Below are 17,329 nucleotides of genomic sequence, written 5' to 3'. Positions count from 1 at the left end.
GCGGGGGGGACGCATAAGCAGGAGTCATTAGGAACAACAGGCAACAGAATCAGACCAGCAAAGTCTGAGATGTTGGAAATGTAAAATACAGAAATATAAAATGTCTTATTTATGTTTAAAGAAGAGCTATGACTGATGAAAAAAATGTATCAAAAAGGACAAAATTGGTTTGATTAAAATTTTTTAATGAAAAATACACTTGACATTAGAAACTTCATGGTTTAGCAGCAGATTAGGCACACCTAGAAAGGAAGATGAAATGGAAGTAGATGTGAAGAAGCTACACAGATGGAGCCCAGGGACAGAGAAATGGAAACTAGGGAAAAGACATCAAAGAAGTTGGAGGATAGAGTGAGGAGATGTGACACAAATCGAGAGTTCCAGAAGAAGAGTGGGTAATTTTCTATAGTTGATAATCTATAAATCCTAAGAATCAGGAAGATCAGTTAATCACAGACAGTGGCGGTTGGGAACCTAGATAAATCACACAAACTACAGGACATGGGAAGGACTGACATCTAAGCAGCAGCTGTAGGAACTTTCTGATGGTCCAGTGTTTAGGGACACAGCGACTCCAACTCGGGGGGGCATGAGTTCCATCCCTGGACTGGGAACTAGGATCCCCTGTGCTGCTGGGCGGGCAAAAAAAATAGCAAAAAGCAGCCTGGAAGGAAGAGGTGGAGTTAGAGACTAAGACTGTCATTGCTTGATGCTTCCTGGTTGGGGGGAGATGATGCAGTTCTGAGGGAAGAAATGCATAAAACGTGCTTCTCCAGTGGTTGGTAGATGGAGGCTGTAGCTACCAGGATGGTTGGCCTGGCCCAGAGAGAGTGAGGGAGCACTGTAGAGTCCCAGCTGTCATGTGAATCAGTCCTAGTTTAATGCCAAAACAGTGATTATGGCTGATAAAGGCAGAAAAAGACTACTGAACTACTTGGCTCACAGAAACACTAAGAAGGCTGGAGAGAAGCTCCAAAAAGGAGTGAGGGATAAAGTCAAAGCAGTGAGAAGCACTCCAGGTCCTACTTCAGAGCCAGAGTCACTGAAGATGTCAGGACCACCACCAAAGGTTCACTCCACTTCCCTCTGCTCTAGATTGAGATGTTCCCAGCTGAGGCCTCTAGTCACCAGCCTGCAAGGGGGATGCTGGGAAAGCAAGTGTCTGGTCTTCCACGTGGTGGGAGGTGAGCTCTACCTTCTTCCTAGGTTTGTGGTAGAGTGTTTCTAAGCATGAGAAGCGGGTTCAGGTGAAGACTGGTTGAAAACTGATACATGTCCACCACAAGGCTGTATTGGCCCCCAAACTTTCAAACTGCTACTTTCCCCCTTAAGGAGGAGGCAGAGGAGATGTAGGAAAGCTCTGAGCTCCAGTTTGGGTTGGTTTGGTTGGTTTTGGTTTTTATTAACAGCTTTGTTGAGATACAATTCACGTAGCATATACTTTACCCATTTAAAGTGTTAACAGTTCAGTGATTTTTAATACACTGACAGAATTAACCATCACCACAATTTTTTAACATTTTCAACACCCCCAAAAGAAATGCCATACCTTGTGGCAGTTACTCCTCAGTTTTTCCCAATCCCCCCAACTATAGGCAAGCAACCACTAAACCACATTCTGTCTCTGGACTGGCTGACTGGGGGACACGACTATAAATGGGATCATTATGTGGTCCTTGGTGTGCACACCAGCTCTAGGGTTATAAAGATCAGGGAAGCAAAAGTCACAGCCTGGGAATGTTTGCCCTGCAGAGACAGTCCATGGGCAGGGAAGGCTACTGGTGTGCGGGAGTGCACAGGGGCAAGGAAGAGCCATGGGAGCTGCAGTTCCTTCTAACCCAGATCCTAGAGCTTCCAGGTGGAACATGGTCCTGGGGGCCTGCAGTGGCCACAAGGGTCCTTTCTCACCTTCCCTGTCAGCCTTAGCTCCAGAAGGCACAGTGTCCAATCAGTTCCACAAACAAGGAAAATAGATCCCTGCTTGATGATCTGCTGAAGTTGCAAGCCATCCAGCTCGTGGCGAGATGGGCTTGACTCTCCAGCCTGCCAGGTGAAAGCTCTTCTAACCACATACCCTCCAAGAAGGCCCACCCCTAGAGTCCCCTTAATTCCCCTAGCTGAGAGGAGGGTGCTCAGTCACACACAGCCTGCCATCCTCACCCAAAGGACCCTGGCATGACGTGATTCAGCCTCGGAGCTGAGGGCTCCTGTCTCCTTTCAGCCAGGAAAGTCCCCACCCTTGGCAGATCCTTGGCAGTTACGACACAGGCCAAGTAATCAAACTCCTGCATTTTATTCTGTGGAAAGCCCCGGCCCTACCTAACCCTGACCTTGTCTCCAGGGCTACCGGAAGGTAGAGAAGCTCTGGGTGCTTGTGCAGGAGGCGTAGGGCACGCCCCGGGAGCGGATCTGCAGGGTGTGGAAGGTGAGGGGTGGGTTGGGGCCCAAGGAGCCTGGGTTCAGGGACTCAGTGTGAGGCTCCATGACAGTCATGGGAACCGCATAAGACAGCATCTGGGGCCGGTCGTCCTGGCGTCTCACAGTGCCCTTGCCCAGCAGGTGCAGGATGCAGGAGAGAACGTCAGCACTGCCGCAGGTGGACCCCCTGCCAAGGCTGCTGACCAGGCCCCTGGGAGGACACGGGCCCTTCTGCCAAGCCTCCAGCACCTGGTGTGGTGGGCCGAAGGGGAAACAGAGGTTAGGGATGCCCAGCTTACCTCACCTCTAGCCCCCAGTCCAAGGACAGCGAGCCCCAACCTCACTTCTCACTCACCTACAGGGTCCACAGTGAACCCAAGACTTCGCATGGGGATCCACCTCCTCCTGGAGACTGCCCCCACCCCACAGGGCCCCCACCTCCTGGAGACTGCCCCCACCCCACAGGGCCCCCACCTCCTCCTGGAGACTGCCCCCCACCCCACAGGGCCCCCACCTCCTGGAGACTGCCCTCCAACTGGCAAAGCCCCCTCAACCACCACCGACCGCCGCCTACCAGGCAGACAAGCTGGTCAATGTGCAGCCCCTCATCCCCATGGGCTTTGAGGATTCGGACGATGAGGCAGTTGAGAAGGTTCCGTCTCTTCTCCAAGTTCCGGCCCTCTTCATCCTCAGCTTTCAGGTATGTCTGAGCTGGGATGAGCCACACGTTGCCCCTCCGAGGCCTGGGTTCCTCGCTGCTGTCTCGAATCTTGAGCAACCCTGAAATAAGTGCTGGTCACTTGGCAGGGGTCCCCCGAGGACACTGGCCCTGGCTGAGGACACAGGCCCCAGTGCCCTAAGTACAGACCTGCTGGGGTGTCCTTTGTCTCATCAAGGTCCAGGGGGCCCCTTGAGGAAGTCAGAGGCCCAATTGCCTGATTCAGCACATCTGGAGGGAGCCCCGAGAGTGCCAGCAGACTCTCCACAGAGACCGCCTGGGGAAGAAGAGGGAAGCATCAGGGCCTCCCAGGGTGGGGGGCAGGGAAGAGAGAGGGTGGAGAGAAGAAAGAGGATGGACAGGTCGCGAGAGCAGGGAGGCACGGGGGAGCTGGGCCACCTTCAGCTCGTTGAAATGCAGCAGCAGCCACATCTGCACGGTGGACACGTGCAGTGTCTGGTCCCCGAACTGCAGCTCCGCCCGGCCCAGCCACGTCCACTGCAGTCGCCTTTGCGGGGCCCGCTCCAGGGCAGGGTAGCTCTGACCTGAGGAGGGTCAGGGAGGTGGCAGGAGTCGGGGGGCTGGCGAGGACATGCCATTGCTGGAGTTTTGTCCTCACTAACCTCTGCAGAGCCTGGGGTCCAGTGTGTCTGGACACTGGCTCTTGGTCTGAGCTTCCAGAGCTTAGCCTTCCTTGAGTCTGCCTCCTGGGTCAGCCTCAGGTATCTGGGAGCCCACCCTGTGCCAGGCAGCCCGTGATCAGTGCCTCCGAGGGGTTCTCCATTTTTTCAAGGGAGACAAAGTCACGAAGTGAGAAAGGACTGGGGCTCTCATCAAACTGGAAACAGTGTCTTGAAGCTGGTGGAGAAGCTCCCTGAGGGCAAGGTCTCAGTATCACCCACCTCCTTTTCACTGCCTAGCCTAGGATCAGCCTCCAGTGGGGAGCTGAGGTTACGGTGACTGACCAGGAGCCAGACACCCACCACCTTCTGTGGACCTCAGGTGCTTCCTGCCTCCACCCTCCCCACCATAAAGGGAGTCCCAGGTCATTATTTGAAGAATAGAAACAGCAACAGTCCCGGGATCTGGTGCCCTTTCACCCCACCCCTACTCCAAACCTAAGTTCCAGTCTTTTTTTCTCAAATCTACAGGCTGCCAGGCCCAGGGGCCACCGCCAAGCCCAGGTTCTTTCCCAGCATCCCATCCTCTTCCCAGGTCCCCAGTCCCCTCAGCCCAGCTGCTCACGCCTGTTGTAGAAGTTGGAGTATCGGTTCAGCGTGCCCCTCAGGTAGGCAGGCAGGCAGGTTCTGGGGTTGAGCGTGTGGCAGATGGAGGCGGTGGGCCAGCAGCGTGGTGACAGGACGAGCACAGACACTTCTGGCATCGCCCCTTCATAGTAGAGATCCTCGCTCTCGTCCTCCTCCTCCTCCTCCCCTGCCACGTCGGCAGCTGCTGCTGCCGCCACAGCCCCAGCTTCCAGCTCAGCTTCCTCCCCGGTCCCTCTCTCATGGCCCCTGCCACTGGCGCTGGCGTCACGGCTCACCTGAAGATGGAACACAGGGTGCCCCTAAGCCAGCCGGCTCCTCGGGTCTGTCCCAAGCCTCTCTCTGCCTTCCTCTCTTCTTGCTAGTTTAGTTCCCGCCCCCGCTCCCACCTGTATCTTCTTCTCTGTGTCCTCCAGCTTCAGGAGCTCCTGATCAAGCCGCTGGAGCTGGTATACGTGGAACTGGCGCTGCAGCTCCTCGGAGGTGCTCAGGCTCCGCAACATCTCCTGGGGGAGGCGGTTGGGGAAGCAGGGGCCGATCTGCTCCAGCACAGCCCCCTCCAGCCAACTCGAGCCCACGCCCAGGAGACGGTCCGCCATGTAGTGCCTGCAGCGTGCACAGCCCAGGCTGTCTTGGTGAGGCTGCCTGGCAGGGCCTCCCACTCCAAGACTCCAGCCTACCCAGACCCCAGCCCCCCAGACCCTGAGGGCTTGCCTTGCCCATCATCCTGCCTCCTCCCACCTCCCACTTCCTCGGTCCACACTCACTGGTAGTAATGCTCGAAAGTGGTGGCTATCTCCAGGCCAGAGAAGATGAGGACGGTTTCCAGGCATCGTTGCAGTTGGGCCAGCATCTCCATTCCCCGGGCCCCACCGATCCGGCTGCCCTGGATCCGCTGGTCGATGTGTCGGGCAAACTGCTCGCTCACCTGGGCAGTGGGGAGAGCACAGGAAAACTGTGAAGGAGGCAAGATCGGGTGTGTTCAGGGTGGTATGATCGTAGTCAGAAACTGAAGGAGAGAATGAAGCTTGTGAGTGGGAGCACAGGGAGGAGGAGGGTCTGAGGAAGGAAGTATGAATGGCCAGCAGCTTTATCAACTGGTCAACAATTATAAACAACACTTTATAAAATTCCAAAAATCATTAACAACTGTGTACATTAACAATACTGGGACTTCCCTGATGGTGCAATGGTTAAGACTCTATGCTATGATGCTGCGGGCCCGAGTTTGTCCCGCGTGCCACAACTAAGACATGACACCCCCAAATAAATTCAGTAAAATAACATTAAAAAAATACTAACAATGATAAACATGATTTTCACATTTAGCATGTCTAAAATCCAACAATGATAACACAAGGAGACAAGCACACAAGGCCACTGAGATAAGGTGAGTCACATAAATTTTCTGATTTGTGAACTTGGAGGGAAAGGTCTTCATCTATCTTCAGCTCTTATCATAGTGCCTGACACGTATTAAGTGTTAAAAATGTTAGTTGGTCAGTCATGTCCCAAGTCTTTGTTACCCCATGGACTGTAGCCCACTAGGTTCCCCTGTCCATGGGATTCAGCAGGCAGTAATACTGGAGTGGGTTAAGCACTTGTTAAATATTTTTGGAATAATAGGAATGGTGGAGGAAATTATAGTACATCCATTTGATGGGCTCTATGCAAAAATGGGAGGACAAATAGCAACATGAAAATGACTTTTAATGTAAGGGTCAAAAGAAAACAGGATAAAGCATTTAGCTACTTGTGGGTAAAACTAAGTGAAATCAAGCATGCAAGTAGAAGAAGGTATGCAGAGATATATTAGAATAGCACAAGGCAAGTCATTTTTTACTTTTATCTTTGTGTGTGTGTGTGTGAGATCTTAGTTCCTTGCCCAGGGATCAAATTTGGGCCCACAGCAGTGAAAGTACAGGGTCCTAACCACTGGGCCACCAGGGAATTCCCTTTTTTTCTTTTAGGTTTTTGATAACATGGTCTATACCAATACATGTTTCTTACTGAGTGGGAATGTAGGGGGTGGGCAACTCTGAGGAGGGGAAGAGAGAGTTTGAGGAGAGAGGTCCCAGGGCAGGGGACACAGGAGGCTTACGTGGGCAGCTCTGAGGAAAGGCAGCTTCAGCAGGGCACCGGCACAGCCATTCTGCAGCGCCAGCAAAAAGGCTGCCCGTGGCCCAAACAGCTCGGAGCTCGCCTTCTGCAGATTACTGAAGTGTTCGCAGTAGCGGGGCACAAAGTCACCGTCCCGCCAGCGTGAGGTCAGAAAGCTGTGCACCTGGAGGGTGGAAGTTGGCAGCATGAAGGCAACCCAGCTCGCCGGGGGCACAGCCCTGCCCGCCCGGCCGCCCGGCTGCCCGGCCCACCTGTTGCTCCACTACCGCCCGCCAGCAGCGGGTCAGGTTTCTCATGATGCTGCTGGGAAGCCCCCGGGTGGCCAGGGAGCTCCAGTCGTGGCTTCTGTTTCTGCCCTCTGTGGACACAGCGGGAGGGGCAGCGGAAGGGCAGGGGCAGCCCTCAGCGCCTGGGTCCCCCATCCAGGGCTGAGCCCAGGGGGTAATTCTGGACGTGCTGCCCACCGAAATGATGCTCCCCAAGGGGGGTGACACAAACCAGGAGGCGAGCAGCAGGCTGAGCGTGCAGGGAGGGGACAGTGAGGAAGGAGATGCCCCCCAGCCAGCTCCCGGCACTCACTGGGCCGAGGCGAGGCCGCCACCGCGGGGGGCGCTTCACAGGGCTCCACGTGCACCAGCAGGTGGGTGAGGCGGCGCACCCGGGAGGAGAACGCTGCTGCGCGGCTCTGCGGGTTGTGGGCAGCCTCTCGACACTCCAGGTACTGGTCCAACAGCCAGCCCAGGGGGCTGACGCCTTCTTCATCTGGAGGCGGGGGAAGAACAAGCTAAGGCAGGGTGAGTGTGCAGAGGCTGCCGAGGAGGCTGGCCTGGATGGGCGTGCAGAGGAAGAGCAGTGGACTGCCATAGGAGAGGAGGGAGCAAGGCCCCTCCTGACTGCGTGGGGTCAGCTGACACCCTGGGACACATGCAAAGGAGGCGCCCCTGGGCTGTGAGAAGCCGGGGGCTTGGGGAGGCTGAATGAGTGCAGGTGCCAAATGGGCCAGAGGCATCACCCAGGGAAGAGCAAGCAGGGACTGGAGAGTGGTACTGAGCACTGGGATGGTGAATGGGCCGGGGCAGGCGCGGTTACCAGGGCAGGTGATGTTCTGCACCAGGGGGCTGACCAAGGCCTCCCAGCAGGTCTTGCCCAGCGCCTGGGCGGCCTCTTCGTCAGGGAGGAAGTGACTGGCAAAGTTCTGCTCGTGGCGTAGGGCCCCGTTGAGTCTGGGGAGGGGAGGGGGTGGGAAGGTGTTGGGGGCTGCAAGCCCAAGTCCACCAGCCTGAAACTGCAGGCTACCCCTCAGGCACACAGACGCGTACGTGCTCGCACACCTGGAGCTCAGGTGCAGGAGGCCCCTGCGGTCCTCCGCGATGTCCTGGCTCCAAGCCTGTGCCCGGACCATGTAGAAGAGGCGCGTGTGGCGGCACAGCTGCTCCCGGAACACCGGCCAGAACGTGGGCTTGGGGCCCAGGACCTCCAACCCCCGAATGCGCGTGTCAATGCCGCCCTGCAACGCACACAGGCCTGTTTCCACCGGCCCCACACACTCCTCAGGATGGGCTGGAGTGCTGGTCCAAGAACTGCAAGTCACAGGGTGCAGAGTGTGGGGCCCACGCCCCCCACCCCATGTCCCCTAGCCCCACCTGCTGGCAGCGCTTTATGCGGATCTGGATGACGGGCCAGACGCGGCTCAGGTTCTCCAGGAGGACCACCCGGCTGGCAGAGGGCATCACATTCACCTGGAGGGGTGGGGGGCAAGCAGAGAGCACGGTCACTGCCCGGTGTGTGGATGGGAGTGCTGAAGGCACCCTCGTCTGCTTCTGTCCCCTGCTGTCCCTCCTTCCCCCAGCCCTGGGGTGCATGGGGTCCTGAAGGAGGGGGTCCCAATGCCATCCTCACTGCTCGGGGCCTGATGCCATCACAGGGGCACAGGGACGGACTTCACCTTCTATGGGGCTCAAGATGGAGGAACATGGGCCTTTAGGGATCTGGGCAGGAGGGCGGATCCCATGAGGGGTGGCCAAACGGTACAAGGGGCCCTACCGAGTTGAGTTCCGTGTTAAGGGAGGTGGCACTGTCGCCCCCGAACACCACCACCCTGGCCGGCATGTAGCTCAAGTCCTCGCTAGCCACCAGCAGAGCCAGCTGCCTGGGAGGGGCGAGGGCAGAGGGACCAGTCAGCGCCAGATCCAGTTGGGTCCCCGCAGACACGGCCAAGGGGACCTTCTGGTCATGTTCAGGGGGAACAACAGCAGGGAAGTCGCGAGAAGGCGAGGGTGTGTGCCAGGCGCAGGCCCGGGGCGGGCTACCTGATGAGGATGCCCTGCTGCATGTGCAGGGTGATACGGTGGGAGCCGGCGCTGCCGTTGGACTCCCAGTAGGTCTTGGGGTTGCGGTCCGTCAGCTTGCTGGCCCGGTGGGGGTTCGATGACACCTCCACCTTCTCCCAGCACTTGTCCTCCTTCACCTCCATGCTGGAGCCTGCGGGCACACGGGAAGGGGTGGTGGTCACAGCCTGGCAGATGCGGGGGGGGAAAACACTCAGAGGTGTGGAGACTCGGGGTGGTGAGGGTACACGCACGAACCCTGGCACAGGTATCTGAGGAACACATCGAAGAAGGGGATGTTGATGGGGCGGTGGGTTCGTCTGTGGTCTTCGATCTGGCCCAGCACCATCTGCAGCCAGGACATGGAGAGAAAGGGTGTGGGGAGGGGGCAGGGACATGGAGACACAGGCGGAGGAAAAACCCAGCAGCTGTGGGACCACTTCCACGCCACTGGCAGAGCAGGGTCAGTGAGCCAAGAGAGGCCGAGAACCAGTGACCCTCAGGTTCACTAGACTCACCTGCCTTCCAACTTCAGAAACACACACCCTTTCCTCTGCCACCACTAGGGTTTCACACTCTCACCCAGCTGTGAACCCACCCCGACCTTCCCCCTGACCTGGATACAGCCTCCCAGGATGTTGGTGGTGAGCTTCCGGTAGAGGTGGGCGTGCTTCTCGCACTTGAACACCATGTCCCGCAGCTCCTGAGCCAGCTCCAGCTTTCCCAGGTGCTTTTCTAGGGCCTTGGAGATGGCATCCCGGGCTCCCAGCTGATTGAGCACCACGGCATAGTCCCTGCTCACAGAGGCCAGGCGGTGCAGGAAGAGGATCAGCTCCTGGAGCACCTGGGATGGGCATTTGGGCGATGAATAAAGGGGATGGACCACAAGGTGTCTTCAGCAGTGCTGACCACACACCTACTATGTGCCGGGGCTACTGCAGTGAACACAGAGTGAGGAAGTGAAGAGACAGGGATGGGGCTTCCCAAAGAATCCGCCCGCCAACTCAGGGGACACAAGTTCAACCCCTGGTCCGGGAAGATCCCCCATGCCTCGGGACAGCTAAGCCCACGCGCCACAACTACTGAGGCCAAGCTCTAGAACCCGTGAGCTGCAACTACCGAAGTGCACGCACCTAGAGCTTGTGTTGCACAACAAGAGAAGTCACTGCAATGAGAACCCCATGCACCACAACGAAGAGCAGCTCTCGCTTGGCACAACTAGAGAGAGCCCATGTGCAGCAACAAAGACCCAGTGTGGTCATAAGTAATACACAAATTAATAAGAAGAAAATAAGCAGCTTGAAAACTCAGCATTAAAAAAAAGAGAGAGACAGGGATGGGGAGGTGTGAGGGCTTGGTGAAGTTGGAGAACCAAACAAACTGCAGTGGGAAAGCCAAGAGGTGCCCTGGACCTGGGGTTGTGGACCACTGACTACGCTGGCAACAGGTGCCGGGGGCATCTCTGGTTGTTTCTTCTCAGGCCCAGCTGTCCCAAGGACCAGCTGTGGGGCTGGGTTTTGAGATGCTCAGGCCCCAAGGAGAGAGACCTGAGGGCAAGGAGGGAGCCAAGAGGGAGCAGATGTGTGTAAGTAAGCCCACCATAGCGCTAAAACCTGGGGAGCAGCCAAAGGTGTGTGTTGCAAACATGCACTGCCGCCATGACTCTAGTTATCTGACCTCTTCCCAAGCCTTCAGTACCCAGGAGCGCTCCAGAGCAGATGGCTGTGATGGTCCCCCCCCCTGCCTCGTTCACTCCCCTGTCCTCCACAGGCTCAGCCAAACAGGAGCCTCTGAGGCTCTTCTTTGTTGTTGGAGTTTTGGGGGCACTCATTTTTATCTTTTTTTTTTTTTTTTGGCCATGCCCCAGCATAGGGGATCTTAGTTCCCTAACCAGAGATCCAACCAGTGCCCCTTGTAGGGGAAGCACCACCTGAGGAAGTCTCCACTGAGGCTCTTAATGTAACATAAATATAACCTTTTATGTAACAAAAAAAGATGGCAAGTAAGATCACTTCATGGGCTTGTTTATCTAAGGAAACACAGGAAAAATACATAAATGAATACAAGTGGTTACCCAAAAGAGGCACAGTGGGGGGCATTGGGAAAACAGGGGACTCAGGTGGGAATGAGAATTTGCAGTTTATACCTTGTTACACTGCTCTTATTTGTGAACTCTGTGAACAGTATGACCTTTTTAAAATGCATATATAATTCAGTTTCAAACACAAAACCCAAAGCAAGAGCACAAAGGCTCCATGGTGCCCTTCTAAGCCCCACCCAGGGTTGGGGGGGCGGTCTGCCTTGCCAGAAGCTGCCTGGCTTCCTCCCCCCTCAGCATCTCCCCAGGGCGGGGTAGGGGTACCTCTCGGTCAGTGTTTGGGGACCGCAGGCAGGCCATGCAGGCGTCCATGGCTTCATGCCAGGGGAGCAGCAGTGCCTCAGGGAAATCCACCAGCTGCATCAGGATTCTGTGGAGCGTGGGAGCGAGGCGGGAGGAGAGAGATGCGCAATCAGGCTCAGAGACCCCTCTGCCCCGCCCGCCCCACCACACCCCCTCACCTCAGAACGGCCAGGTGCAGGGGCTTGTTGGCGGCAGGAGTGTCAAGGCTCCGCATGAGCATGAGGAAGGGCTGGGGCTGCCGCTGCAGCTGCAGAAGGAGGGGCTTGGCCTCTCCCTGCTGGGGCCCCTCTGAGCGGAACGCTCCCTCCAGATCCAGGAAGATTTTCCCAGCCGGACCGAAACCCTCTGCCAGATGCTGCAGCGGCGTGTTGGAGCCCTGAGTCGGAGCTTCTTTTGCTATAGGAGAGGGGAAGTCACAAGAATTGGCCACTGTTAGTGACAGGAAGGGTCGGAAAAGGAGAGACACATTCGTAACTCTTGTTTCCTCTCTTCTCCTAAAAATGTTTTTGATTTTTTTTTCCCCCTAAAAGTTAGGTTCTGGGGGGTCTCAGAGCTCTTACTGTACTTGTAAGACAGCTTCATGACAAACTTTTTATTTTGTTTTCTTAAAATAGCAAGTGAGGGACTTCCCTGGCAGTCTAGCTCTGTGCTTCCACTGTAGAGGGCTGGGTTCGGTCTCTGGATGGGGAGCTAAGATCTCAAAGGTTGCGAGGTGAGGGCCCCCCTCCAAAATAGAGCAGAAGAACTTCCCATCCACAAGCAGAAGAGCATTTTCCAGAAGCATGCAATAATCTGTTTTTCCCTCCAGCAGAAAAAATTAAACGTGAGGGCTTTCAGGGTGTCAAATCTCTTGCGATGTTTGTTCTGTTTAGCTGTGCCTCTCACCTTGCAGGATCTTAGTTCCCCGACCAGGGGTTAAATCCAGGCCACTGTAGTGGAAGTGCCAAGTCTTAACCACTGGACCGCCAGGGAACTGCCCCAACGTTTTAACCTTACATCCTCCTTCATTCTTTGGAGGGAGCCCATCTCCTTCTCCATTCACTGCTAATCTCAACGTTTCAGACTCTTCCTAAAGTGCCATGGTCTCAAGACAGGATTGCACAAACCCAGCACAGACGTCTCTCCTGGCCTAACACCCTTGGAGAGGCCACTACGCAGAGCTGCTGTCTGTGTGGCACCCCACCTTCCACTCTGGGTGCATCAGCTGAATCCTGAGGCTGGGCCTGGGCTTCCAACAGGGACAGGTGGGCCGGCTGCCCTGCCAGGGCCTCGGGCCCGTACTTCCTGTAGACGCGGCAGTTGAGCAGGTCCCTGAGGGCGCTGTCGTCGAGTCGCTGTGGCAGAGCCAGCAGCAGGTCCTGGGCCAACTCCGTGGGCACAGCCAGTTCAGCCAGGAGCTCGTCATCCAGAACCTGCCATCGGGGGAGACGCTCTTGCTGCAGGTGGCTCTACCCGCCTGCAGAGGCGCTTGCCAGGGGAAGGGTTCTCTGCGTGCGCCTTCTCCACCCCGAACCTCTCATGGCAGGCGGCTCCCCCTAAACAGGTAGCCAACCCCAAACATCCTAGACCCCTCCCCTGTAGCCTCTTATGCTGTCGGCCTCTGCTTCCCATCCCGAGCCTTCCACACCCCCGAACACAGTCCTGCTCTACCTCCCCGTCCAGGTTCTCCTGAAGGATCTGGAGAACCTCCTGATGGTCAGGGCCACCCAGCCTCTTGATGAAGAAGAGGAGCTCCCACCACTCGGCCTGGGTCAGATGTTCACTCTCCTCAGTGTCCTCGTCCTCAGGCAACACGTAGGGCACAGCATAGAGCTCGGTCATAGGCTTCCAGCGCCAGGACGGCAGGGCTGTGGAAATGGGCCACAGGGTGCAGAGATGTCACTGCCCGCCTCCGCCGGACCACTGCTCTGAGCTGATCCCGGCTTCCTCTCTGGGCTCACCTGTACCCACGGCTGCACTGACCGCTGCCCCCTGGTACTCATCAGCAGCCTCAACCATGTTCTCAATGTCTTCCTCAAAGCCCAGAATCTCCAGCATGTGCCAGTGCACCCAATAGGTGCGGCCTGTTGACTCCCACAGCACCTGGGGGAAATGGGAAAAATAGAGAGGGGAGGGGCCAAGAGCTTACTTAGTAACTGGCTATGACCTGATGATGGATGTGGACACACAGCCCTCAGGGTGACCACCTGGCCAGGTTTGGAGAAACCTCCAAAAAGCAGAACACATGGAAGCCACATGAGCACGTAAAGGATGCCTTCTCTAAACAGGAACATCTTTCCTGTCTCCTATCCTTGGTGGCTTTTTTTCTTTAGTATTTATTTATTTGGCTGCCCCGGGTCTTAGTTTCGGTACGTGAGATCTTCGATCTTCACTGGAGCATGTGGGATCTTAGTTGCAGAGTATGGGATCTAATTCCCAGACCAGGGATCGAATTGGGGCCCCCTGCATTGGGAACGTGGAGTCTTAATCACTGGACCACCAGGGAAGTCCCTATTCTTGGTGGCTTATGCCCTTATACTTCCTCCTGGCCTTAACCATACTGTCTTGCTAAATTTGACCTTTGGAATGGTCTCATTGTTACCAGGTTCTTCGTGGGAGTGAGCCTCCCTGACCTCAGAGTCTTCTACAGACAAATTTTCTCAGCCCTCCAAATGGTTCCTCTCTCAATCACTAACCCCCACTTTACCCTCCCAAGCTTAGAGTAGCACCAGCATGAAGCATGAAGCCCCAGCGATACCCCACGCAGACAGACCCCCAGCGGTGGCCCTGCTCACCTGCACAGGGGGCACGCCATTGTTGCTCTGCCGGAACTCGCCCTCATCACCCGCGCTGATCTCCTCGTAGTCATCCAGCATCCGCACTCGCATGCCCGGCTGCAGCGCATCCCGCACGTACAAGGCATAGGTATTGCCACTTGCAAACTCAGAGCGAGGTCGAAACCTCCTTGACCTCCTGCGGGAAGGCAAGGCCTGGGCAGGTGGGAGCCCTGGGCCCTCATCCACCAGCTGGGGCTGGAAGATGGAACCGGAGGGCTGTCCCGAGGGCCCCTGTCTGCTCCAGGCCTGGTCCCAGCGCATGGCCTGCACCAGCTCTGAGATCAGTGTGCCCATAGCCATGCTGAACTCCAGCTCCAGGCGACCCCTCTCCCCACTCAGCTCCTCAGCAGTGGAGTTCGGGGCTCCTGCTTCTGCAGCAGTGTCATTCAACTGATCCAGGAGAAAGGTGACATGCAAATAGCGCTTCACCAGGGAGAAGAGCAGCCTTCCTGGGACCTGCAGGACACAAACTTTGGTCTACACTTACCTTGTTCCAGCTTTCTCTCCACACTGTTCTCTGAGGGCAGGTGCAAAGGCCTGGCCCTCAGGTTTTGTCCACAGCTCCCTCCCAACACTCCCCACAGAATACCTGTGGCAGCTGAATGCCCTCAAAAGACATCGGGTGTTCAGAGAGCGTGGCCTGTGCAAACAGTGCCAGCAGAGCACAGCGGCTGTCAAAATCCAGGTGTTTCTCAATGGCCTCTTGCTGGCTTAGTGAGAAAAGGATCTGGGTCCGGGTCCCTGGAACCCACATTCCAATCAGTAACAGCTCCTAACCTCATCCTTCCCAGACCCCTCTTGTGGACCCTCTACTCTTAGTTCACGCCTTTTGCTGACACACAGAATAACATAATTTGCTGATTTGCTCCAAAAGCCAAAGCTAGTTACTATATTATTCTACCTTATTATTGCCTCATCTGCAAAAATTTAAGTCTAAACTCTTCCTCTGCCTAGGAAAACAGTTAATAGGAGGTTCCTGAAGATTCAGTCTTCCCTTTCTGCAGAGATGCCCACACTCACCTTCCCACCTCCCTCTCTCCAATGCGAAGAGAAGGGTCACAGAATCATTTACATGCTCCTGAGATCAGAGGTGCCTATCATAGGGCCCTGTGAGATGTTAAGCTGACCCAGCCCCTCTCCAGCTCCCCTTTCCTCCCCACGCTGCCCCTCACCAGCATCATGGGAGGCCAGGGCTTGAATCATCCGGCCCGCACTCCAGCGAATCTGATAATCGGGACTGCTAAGCATGTGCATGAGCAGGTCCAGGACCCTTGGGTCTTTGAAGACCCCAGTGAGGGGCTCAATGCTGGCGTAGGCACTCAGCACGTGGACAGTGTGGAGCAGAGGAGCGGGAGGAATGGTGCCCACACATTCCTCCAGCTGCCGAAGCGCCCTCTGAATCAGAGACTTCACGTCGGTTTCCATCTCCCCCAGCACAGATTTGTCCAGTGCTCCAGCCTCCCCTGCTGTCTCCTGGGAGGGCCCGATGACCTGGCCATCTTCGCCCAGCATCTTGTGGCAGTTGGCATAGATTTCGTCATTGGACATCCATAGCAGGATGTGCTCAGCCTTGCAATCCACGTGGTTGGAGCCCCCTTCCCCGTCATCCCCACGCCAGAGGATGAGCCACCGGATCTGGTACTCAGGATGTCCATCATGGCCCACTCGCTGGCGGATCAGCTCGTCCGGATAAGCGTGCAAGCCAGGCCCCAGGGGCACTCTGAATTCCCTGTAACGGAGTTCCCCCACCATCTTGGCACCTGGCAACACAAGGGAAAGAGAACAGGCAAGCCAGAGTGAGAAGTCAGAAAATCAAAGACATCCAGGAGTTGGGACAGCAAATGTGGCAACAGCTGTCAGGCTGGGTGGGGTGAAGCAGGGTCCAGGAGTTGCCTGCTCTAGGCTGGGTGGGGCCAGGCCTAAGCAGAGGAATACCGGGGAGTTTGTTCTGAAAGAACTCAAAATTGGCGGGCTAAAAGGCGAGTCCAAGGCCCGGCGTGCAGTATGGAGGGAGCTCCTCTGGAGCAGTGGGGAGGGGACAGTGGAGGCAGGGAAGCCTTGGAATTAAAATGAATCCCAGGGCCCTGGACAGGCGGCAGCGGACCTGGGAAGGGGGTATGTGATGCCCAGAGGGATGTGTGTTTTGGGGTGTTGAGGATCGAGAACAGAGTGTGTATGCAAAGCGTGGTAGTAGCTCTAATGGCTGAAGCACGGAGAGTCTGCAGGAACAAGAGCTCTGGTGATGGAGCGAGGGCACAGGGCCTGACGGGCTGGGAGGAGGGGCTGGTGGGCTGAAGGCACCCAAGGCTGGAGCCACTGGAGCATCAGGGTCGGTGGGGGCGACGTGAGGAGCCGAACAGTGTGCACAGGAGACCTGGTGGGTGAGGGGCGCGCGGTTTGGGGAGACCAGGATGGAAGGCTGAAGAAGCCAAGGGCGCGCGGCAAGGTACGGGGCTGGGGAGGGGGCTAGGCCAAAGAAACCAGAATCCCAAGGCGCAGCGGGATAGGGGACTCGAAGACCAGGGGTGGGGGGCTGGGGTGAGTGGGCGGAAGAAAACCCGGGCTCGGGGCGGGGGGCCGCGGCGGGGCTCGGGCCACCTCAGAAGCCGATGGGGGTCCCAGAGCGAGGCCTGTCCTTCGCCGAGCTAGGAACGCGGCACAGACGATGGCGGCGGCGCTGGCGGAGATTTGGGCTCCGCCTGGGCCCCCCGAAGGGGTCGAGGCGGAGAGGCGGGAGGGGGCGTGTCTCCGCAGGCCTGGAGGCCGCAGGGGGCGTGGCGCGCGGGCCCCAGCGCCCGGGGCGCCTGGCGGCCGTCAGCGCCCCGCCCGCGCGCAGGTCCGCGGCCTCCCGGGCCCGAAAGGGCGGGGCCCGCCCCCCACCCGCCCGCCTCTGGGAGCCCCGCCGCCCGCCTGCCCCGAGCCGCCGCTCATTTCCGCCTAGCTGGGCGGAACACTGGGGGCCCTGGGGGAGCGCCGGGGCGGAGCCGCGGGTGCCACCTCGGCGACGCACGGCGCCTCCTTTCCGGCGCCGCCCTTTCCTCTTCCTTTTGGTCCCCCTCCTCCTGCCACCGGAAGTACCTGCCCCTCTAACCAAAGTCAGACCTGCAGACGACTTTGGAGGTCACTTACTCCCTCTCCGTGACGTATAGAGGGATCGAGGCCAGGCGGCGGCTAGAAGTGAGACGGCATGCGGGCCCCAGTCGTCGCCCTATATTTTCCTTTCTCCTCCCCCAACGGTTGTTTACTTCCGTCCCCTCCAACAC

The 17,329-nt window shown here is 57.1% G+C and overlaps 1 protein-coding gene across 2 annotated transcripts; it reads right to left on the bottom strand.

The window, feature by feature from the left end:
• Positions 1–1,379: 1,379 nt before the first annotated feature.
• Positions 1,380–16,932, bottom strand: CUL7 (cullin 7). Of its 2 annotated transcripts, none has more exons than XM_040249649.1 (26): positions 16,665–16,932; positions 15,239–15,826; positions 14,656–14,807; positions 14,025–14,522; positions 13,191–13,332; positions 12,901–13,097; positions 12,434–12,662; positions 11,409–11,646; positions 11,212–11,317; positions 9,466–9,693; positions 9,108–9,198; positions 8,832–9,003; positions 8,566–8,671; positions 8,166–8,261; positions 7,854–8,029; positions 7,612–7,745; positions 7,102–7,284; positions 6,774–6,880; positions 6,503–6,685; positions 5,169–5,329; positions 4,791–5,007; positions 4,382–4,679; positions 3,536–3,681; positions 3,287–3,413; positions 2,893–3,198; positions 1,380–2,817 (listed from the first exon to the last, which is right to left on the bottom strand). In XM_040249649.1, exons 2-26 carry the CDS (start codon positions 15,816–15,818, stop codon positions 2,774–2,776), a joined length of 4,917 nt encoding a protein of 1,638 aa, XP_040105583.1. In that variant the 5' UTR covers positions 15,819–15,826; positions 16,665–16,932; the 3' UTR covers positions 1,380–2,773. The 2 variants fall into 2 exon arrangements, with proteins under 2 accessions (XP_040105583.1, XP_040105582.1); XM_040249648.1 differs by having other exon boundaries at positions 1,380–2,667; positions 2,993–3,198; positions 16,665–16,930.
• Between the last annotated feature and the right edge of the window lie 397 nt (positions 16,933–17,329).

This window comes from Oryx dammah, unplaced genomic scaffold (genome assembly GCF_014754425.2).
Source record: "Oryx dammah isolate SB20612 unplaced genomic scaffold, SCBI_Odam_1.1 HiC_scaffold_11, whole genome shotgun sequence".
Lineage (NCBI taxonomy): Eukaryota > Metazoa > Chordata > Mammalia > Artiodactyla > Bovidae > Oryx > Oryx dammah.
This window is presented reverse-complemented; position numbering and strand designations above follow the sequence as displayed.